Source organism: Ceratotherium simum, chromosome 4 (genome assembly GCF_057802395.1).
Source record: "Ceratotherium simum simum isolate JZ-2026a chromosome 4, ASM5780239v1, whole genome shotgun sequence".
Lineage (NCBI taxonomy): Eukaryota > Metazoa > Chordata > Mammalia > Perissodactyla > Rhinocerotidae > Ceratotherium > Ceratotherium simum.
In genome coordinates, this window is record NC_141903.1 from 28013616 (window position 1) to 28021782 (window position 8167).

At 50.7% G+C, this 8167-nt stretch overlaps 1 protein-coding gene across 1 annotated transcript in view; it reads right to left on the minus strand.

Annotated features, from left to right (window-relative positions):
- ABLIM3 (actin binding LIM protein family member 3) overlaps positions 1 to 7764 on the minus strand; it is a 110538-nt gene extending 102774 nt beyond the window's left edge. The window contains exons 1-2 of the mRNA XM_004428667.3: positions 7649 to 7764; positions 7165 to 7264 (exon numbers count right to left, since the gene is read on the minus strand). Coding sequence (XP_004428724.1) covers positions 7165 to 7177 — 13 coding nt within the window. The 5' untranslated portion in view covers positions 7178 to 7264; positions 7649 to 7764. The remainder of the gene's footprint in view (positions 1 to 7164; positions 7265 to 7648) is intronic.
- Positions 7765 to 8167: the final 403 nt, after the last annotated feature.

An 8167-nucleotide genomic window follows, 5' to 3' on the forward strand; every position in this document is an offset into this window, starting at 1 on the left:
CCAATTGCCAGTCCCCAGGTTGGACATTCCCAGGAACCAGGCCAACTGAAAACCAATATGACTGTCAATTCCCGTTACATTACTGAAAAGCTACAGTTGTGTGTAATGACCTGAATGGGGGTCGGGAGGGGACGGTGTTTTCTGCAGACAGAATGTGGAATACTAAGTCCCTGCAGTCCTCCCTTCTAGGGATCTCCTACGTGTGAACTCTTCCCTTCAGGTGCTCACGGAGAGGCTCCGTCTCCGCTGGTCAGATGTGGTAAAATTAGGGTTTAAACATCAAGACTAGGCAGATAACCTTTGTGACTCTTGTGTTTAATAATCAACTATCAGCACCCTCTACTAGCCCTGGGGAGTGGCTGATATTCAGGGGGAAACCAATCCGCAGGGAAGTCTTCTCCTTGAGAAGTCATCCACTTAACAAACACTATGTCAGGGAGTGAATTGTGTCCCCCCAAACTCATATGCTGGAGTCCTAACCCCCAGTACCCCAGAATGTGATCTTGTTTGGAGATAGGGTCTTTCAGAGGTAATCAAGTTAAAATAAGGTCACTAGGGTGGGCCCTAATCCAGTATGACTGGTGTCCTTACCAAAAGGGGAAATTTGGACACAGAGACACAGATAGAGGGAAGATGATGTGAAGACACAGGGGGAAGACGGCCACCCACAACCAAAGAGAGAGGCCTTGATCAGGTCCTGCCCTCATGGCGCTCAGAAGGAACCTACCCTGCCAACACCTTGATTTTGGACTTTTAGTGTCCAGAACTGTGAAACAATCCATTTCTATTGTTTAAACCACCCAATTTGTGGTACTTTGTTATTGGTAGCTCTAGCAAATGAATATATACTATTTTTACTCATTTCATAAACACTTGCTGTATGCCAGCCACTGTTCTAAGCAATTCACAACTATTAACTTATTTATTCTTTATAACTACTCTAGGAGAAAGGCACTATTATTATACCCCCTGTTATTACCATTCAAGATGAGGAACTGAGGTACAGAGAAGGTAAGTGATTTGCCCAAGGCCACACAGCAAGTAAAGGCCAGGGCTGGAATTTGAATCCAGCTACCTAGATCCAGTCTGTGCCTTTATGAATTACAGAAGAACAATTTAACTGTTGAAATACCCCCCAAGTAAAAGGTGCTTACACGCTTCTGGTCGTTTTCTGTTCTTTGGCAGTGGTATCTGGCTCATGCTGGGTATCAGCCAGCTGTTGACCATGCACCACAGCAGATGTTATCTCGGCAAGATAAAGCTTTACCAGAGAAGAATGTTGGAGTTCAGAATTGATATCACTTTCTTTACGCAATACAAGTACTCTTGAAAAAACATGGTGATTTTCAGAGATGTGTTATATTCATTTTGGATGGTTTTAAAATTGTTCCTTACATTATTTCTCTAACCGCCCCCCCCCCTTAGCCTCAGGTAATCATTTGTTAACAACTGCTTCCTTCATTTGGCTGTTTAAAAAAAAAAGTCTCTATCCTTATAAAGTATACAATCATCTCTACTTTTTATCTATTTTGCAAATTTAGAATTTCTTTGGAGGGCATCCTACTGGGTTTGTGTTTGCAATGGATCCTTTCCTCAAGGAATTCTTAGAGTTCCCGATCTGGGCAATGACATCAGCAGAGGAAGGTCATCATGCTCCTTGTGGTGGAGGTCTTCCATTCTGAACCCCTCGCCTCTCCAGATCCACTCTGCCTCCTACTGTACCCTGGGCGGCTGACGGTGCTGGGTCCATCAACTGCCTTCCTTGCCCTCTGGCTCCTGGTTGGACTGGGTCAATGCGGAGCACCATAGGAGATCCGAGGGAGGGAGGAGAGAGAGGTCAGGGTATTAATTCTCTTGGTTCCTTCCTTGGGGTGTTGCCATGGGCCGGCTGCCTTCCTGGAGCCAGAGGACACAGCTCCTACTAGGCAGTCCTTACCCCACAGCTCGCTGGGTCTCTGGGTTCCCTTTCTTTGCCCCTTCAGGCCTGGGTAAGAGTGGTAATGGCTGCTGTTACTAGCCTCCTAGTACTGGGCCATCCTTGCTTCTCCCTGTTTGTTTCTCCACACCCTTCTCACACATCTGTTAAGACTCCTTCTATTTAACTCGCCTCAAGTTGCCCATCGGTTCCCTACCAAGACCCTAACTGATAGACTCCTCTTCTCCTTCACCCTATAACTCAGTCGAGTGCCAGGTCATGCAGACTTCGTTTTCTAAAGGATCTTTCCCCTTATTTCTATTCTTACAACCACCGAGGCCCTCAGACCTTTTCTGAACCAGGCTCATCGTCTCTCCCTGGAACCTAGGATCCTAACTTCCTGCCTTCAACCCATGCCATACACAATACTAGGTTAATAATCTTCCAGAAGGTCGTCCTGAAAGCTTGGGCTTTCCTATGTACAGAACCCAGTGCTGGCTACCATACCACTAAAACAAGCTAATTTTCAACCAGAGGGTTGGGCTCTTACGATACCATCATTCCAGAACTTTGCTCTACTCAATGGCCAACTCAACTTCAGATTCAACTCCATTCCCTAAGACCCAATGCCCGTGAGTTTCTCACACTATTTCACTTAATCCTCACAACAACCCAGCACACTGGCATTATTGCTCACATTCTATTCATGATAAAATTCAGGCTCAGAGACGTGCTCTATCTTGTTCAAGATCACAGAGAGAGTACATGATAGACCTTGCATTTGAACTCAGGAATCCAGACCCCAAAGCTCAGGTTCTTCCTGCCCCAGTATGGCGTCTGCTTATCCCATGACACCTTTGTGCAGGTTATATGACCCCTCAGTGCTCTCTTCAACAAAACAAAGTCTACTCCAAAAAAGTAACTTGTTGGCATGCCAATCCATGATAGAGACCAAAGAAGGGACCAGAGGGCAGGAAGAAGCTGATGAAATGAGGAAGGATGGCTCTTGGCACCACTGTATGTAGTATGCATGATGCTCCCCAGCCTCGAGTATGAGCCAGTACGGGTTTTGTGCCTAGGAAAGCCATAGCTTTCAGGAGCTCTGGGAGTTCCGACCCAAGTGAGGAGCACAGCATTTTATGGCACACAGAATTGACTGGTGCTCAGGGTCTCTGGCACTCTGGGGTCAACTCAGTCTCCCCTGGCTTTGGACCCAGGGACTTGGGAGCTCCTGGGGCCAACATGGGAATGGGAGACACTGACATGGAATAACCAAAGGTATATTGTTGTCTAAGAATATGTACATTAGGTGGTGACACCCTCACAGCTCTGGGGACTGTGTGAGAGAGCGAGGGGTCTGGAGTACCTCCTTCCTTGCTCTCTAAGTTCAGGAAAATGGCCTGCAATCACATGGTGAATGTGTGATGACAGACACAAGGCTCTGAAGGAACAGGGCCAAGGTGCATGGAGAGCATACATCACGGGGATGCCAGCTGGACTGGGGGGCTGGGAGGGCTTCTGCAACTCTGGAGGGTGAGGAGGCCAGCCTAGGTGAAGTGCGGGGGGTGGGCAGAGGGGCTGGTGCTGGAGGGAGCGGGCTTTCCAGGAGGAAGGAACAGCACATGCAAAGTTGGCAGGCACAGGCCTTTAGAGAGAAAGGAAGGAGGCGAACGTGATGGGAACGCGGAGAATGGTTCAGTGTGGATGAGACGGGGCTGTAAGGCTGGGACAAGGCCACATGGGAGCCTGCAGGCCTTGCTGAGGGGTTTCCTTTTGCATTTTAAGAGCAATGGGATCTGCGTTCTAAGCAGAGGGTGATGCAGAGGGTGGAGGGGGGAGAATGGGGGAGGCTGGAGTGGATAAAGGGGGCTGCCTCAGCAGATCAGGAGACAAATGACAGACAAATTCCTTGGAATTAGGTTGGGAGCATGCGGGGGGCGGGGAGGGGGCAGGAAAGGGTGAGTAGTAGACCCATCCCGCAGAGACCAAGGTGGGAAAGATTGCTGCGCTTCTCTTCCCTTCACCCAGGGGCGTGCACTGTCTCACGACCAGCCCAGCTTTCCCGAGCCCTGGGAGTCTTGCTTGTGCCTCTAGTGTTCTGTTCTGTCCTTAAAGAGCCCTCCTTCCCCTCCCTTATTGGCTCTGAAGGCCGGACCCAACCTGTTGCATTCTGCCAGGTCCGTAACACCACCCAACTCCATCATCTCCAAAATTACCCCTTCTCTCAAATTCTTGCTTTGTGGTATACTAACGCTCAGCTAGATTTCAGCAGAAAGGATTCTGATGAAACTAAAATGCACACCGAGGAGCTGCTGACGGAGCACTTGCCCATTTTTGCCATCTGAGACAAGTGTTTCTTATTAATAAAAACAATTTACATATGTTTACAAAGCATTTTCATACAATCCTGTTTAATCCTCAAAGTCACGCTTCTGATATTCCTCGCAATTTATGACGAAGGTGTGCCAAGAGGCTGAGTGACCTGCTTGCTAATGTCATAAAGTCAACAATGACAATAGCCACAATGACCACTGCTGATGACGACAGCCTGGCCACCACTGTGACATGATGCCAGCTGGGTCCCAGGTACCACACTCTGTATTGCACACAGCACACTAACATTTGTCTCCGTTCCACGCTGAGGGAGGTCCCATTGTTGCCATTTTGCAGATGAGACAACCGTACTGAAGACCATCCAGCTAATACATGAGAAAAGGACGACTAGAACCAGGACCCCCTGATCCCAGGGCCCGACTCTATCAGCTCTTACACACTGTCCCACGACAGTGCTCCTCTTCTCCGGATGACGTGATTAGGAACTTAATAATGAGCTTAGCTTTGCCCCCACCTCAGTGGTGACAGTTGAACCACAGATTAGGACTGGTACGCACTGTCAGAAGTGTTATGCATCCAGAACCTTTCATAATCCAACAATTAACTGCATGACTTCAAGAGATGAGTGAACATTAGCTACAGGGTTTCACCTATAAAATTGGAGTAATGACATCCATCTCACAGGTCGGGTGTGAGAGTTTGGGGAGATCATGCAGGTGAAATGCTTAGCAGAGTGGCTAGTGGAGAGGGGGCACCCGGCAAAGGCAGGTGAAAGAAACACCGAGTAAGAGTTTCTCCCAGGTTCAATTTCAGGCAGGAAGATTAAGTTAAGAATTTCACATCCCAAAGGGGAGAACATTTTTGCTTAGATCAAGTCACCCCAGGGACCTCCTGCCAATGCCCTGTCCCTATGATCTTATGACCCCGTCACTCCTTCACTGCACTGAAGTCTGATTTCTACTGTTTCCCTTTGCAGACTCTCAGGGTTGGGAGGAGCCTCGAGGATGATCAGCTCAGCCCCTGAGCCTGAGCTTCTGTCTCTCCAGCGTGCCCCCAGGCAGCCCTCTAGAAAAGCGCTTCCTCTAATGGGAACTCAGGGGCCCCCAAGCCTGCCCAAGTCATTCCACTCTGTTTACTTTCCACCTCTCCTGGAAAATAAACACACTCTCCCCATTCAGGAAAAGTATATGAGGCTGGAATGGCATTTTTGTTAGTCTGCATCTTTTGCAGTATTCAACTCTATTGGTCATCATTTCTTAAATAACAACAACAAAAAAGTAAAATCTCTGTTTCCTTCTTTCAGGAATACTCAGTGTTGCTAACAGCACAAGAGTTCCTTAGGATTCCAGAGAGAGAAAAGGGCAGAGTCAATTGCTTGTTACCTTACTTCTTAGTTTTTTGAAAAATAGATGAGCCATCTTTCTCTTCTGCCATTTAGTGAGAAAGGACTCCCATAAAGACATTTTTTTCCTAGAGATAGTGAGATGTGACAGGCAGTTCACATCTTTACTTGTCTGAAAGCACACAGATACAAACATGTGGCCCGCTAGGTGACCAGGTCTACAGAATTTTGCTCTTTCCTTGAGCCTGGTGCGAAGCCAGAGCACTGTTCCAGACTGTCAAAATCAAGAGGCAAAAATCTTTGGCTGTAAGAGGCAGAGGAGTCTAGCCACATTCGCTTGCTTAGCATTGCTATGTAATACACAAAGGAAGACAGCAGAGAGATGAGTCATACAAATACATAGTAAATAAATATACTTCATTTCCATCTCGGTGGCTTTTGCTTTGTTTTCCTCCCCTCCATGCTAATAGCCTTGCAATGGAGGGACAGTGAGGAAATAGTGGGTTTGGTCTGGACATAGCCTCAGAAGGGACTGATGTTTCTCGCCTTGCTGCTCAGCTCTGGCTTTTTCAGAAGAAACTTGTAGATTCTTAGATTAGAAGAGTCTCAATGCAATCCCTCTCATTTTACAGATGAGCAATCTAGGATCCAGACAGAGACTGATGACAAAGTCATAGACCTGGAGAAGTGAATGTTCCTAGGGGTCCTCCAGTTCCACAACCCTACCTGCTACTGGAATGATCCAGACAAGCCATGGTGACCAGGGAGTGGGAGGGGGCTCCCCTCCAGTGTGGCACCCAGGCCACGTGCCCCAGCAGGTGCCAATGGTCAAAGCGACTATACTGAAGAGAAATGGACTGGACCTCCTTGTACTTTTGCCTGCATTTCTCAGTCAGAGGCTGAGCCTGGCAGCAAAATGTCTGGTCCTGGCTCTGTAAAAGCAGTGTTGCCTCTGGCAGGTTAGAGACCTTGGACGAAGGGCTTGCCCTTTTCTCTCTCAGTCTTGAGATGGCTAAACAGCCTGTAGGTGTGGAGAAATCAGCCCCAGGCCCATGGGGCTGCAGGAGCACATGAGCAGGATATTTCACAATCTCCAGATCCAAAGGTGGCTTCTGACGATTTGTTTATCAAACTGCTTGTTCCCATCCGACTGCCTGCCCACACCCACCCACCAAGCAGTTAGGGGCCAGCCTCCCTGCTCCTCCCAGCTTCGGGACAAGCAGGACCTTCCATGGCTTTCCAGCTGTGGGTGGGGAAGGTCTCCTCTGAGCCCCCACAGTCAGACAATGGCCACACTACTGCTTCCTAGGCCTTCCCAGACATTGCTAGAAGGAGACAAGCAGGCTTCCCTGCAGAGGCAAGTGGCGCTGCCAAGAAAACATTAGCAAAATTAGGAAAAGGCAGACCCGTATCCCTCAGCCAGGAAGCACAGAAAGGACCAAGAAGGAGTCGGGGGGCCATGTGTCCACCCAGATGCCGGCTTCCTTCCTTCTTCCAGGCAGCCCCAGCGCAGGCTCCTGCACCTCCCGCCCCCACCCTGTTCCCATGGCAAAGGAGAGAAGGACCCACTTACTGCTCGTGTTCATGATGATGCCTTTGCACTGGGTCTTTCATTCAAAACGGAGGCCCCGGTGGCTTTGTAAATCTTCCGATCTTCCGACCTCACTCATCACCTGGAGGTGAAAAAGCAGTCTAGTGCCAGCTCTGTATCCTCAGGTGCTCTCTCCCTCTGCTGTCCCCTCTCAGCCTGGGCTGAAGCCGTTGGCCTTGAAGGCGACTGGACTAACAGGCGCAGGTGAGAGCAGGAAGGAGGCGGCGGCAGAGAGGACACGGGCGCCCCGGTCCTCTTACCCCTCGGACCCGAATCCCGGGCAGAAGCGGGGCTGGCAGCGCCTGCTCGCGCGCACCCCCGACTATTCCAGCCCGGCGGCCCGGGCGCCCAGAGGGGGTGTGGACCACAGGGAGGCAGGGCGGGGGCAGCGCGCGGGGCGCCGGGCTCCGCTGGGCAGCGCGGCCCCGCCCGGCCTCCGCCAGCAGCGACCCGCCCCGGGACCCACCTCTCGGCCAGCGTCGGGAGCCAGAGGCCCCTGCCCGGGCCCCTGAGGCCGGTTCATGAATCCTGCTCCTCGTCTGGGGTCTCGGATTCCAAGGCGAGCAAAGCGAAACAGGAGAGCTCGCCATCCATGATGCGGGCTCGCGGGCGGCAGCGCGGGGGGCGCGGCCGCTCGCTGCTGCCACCTGCTGGACGCGCCGGCGCGTGTCCGGGCCCCGCCCCGCCCAGGCTTCTCCCTGGATACTGGGGTGTGATGGGGCCCTTGGAGGGGACTCTTATGTCCTGGGGCCGACAAGGGGGTGCTTGATGGCCTATTTCCCCTCCCTCAATACTGGAGTCTAAGGGCTAGACAGCGACAGGGAAATCAAATAATGTTGGAGGGGCTGTGAAGAAAGGATTGGCTTTGCTGGAAGACGGTGTTCACTTCGAACTCTGCTCCTAACAAGCTCCATGTCGTCTAGTCTTGAGCAGGTTGCTGCTGTCTCTGCCCCGTGTGTAGGAGGTGGCGGCTGGACAAGTGGAT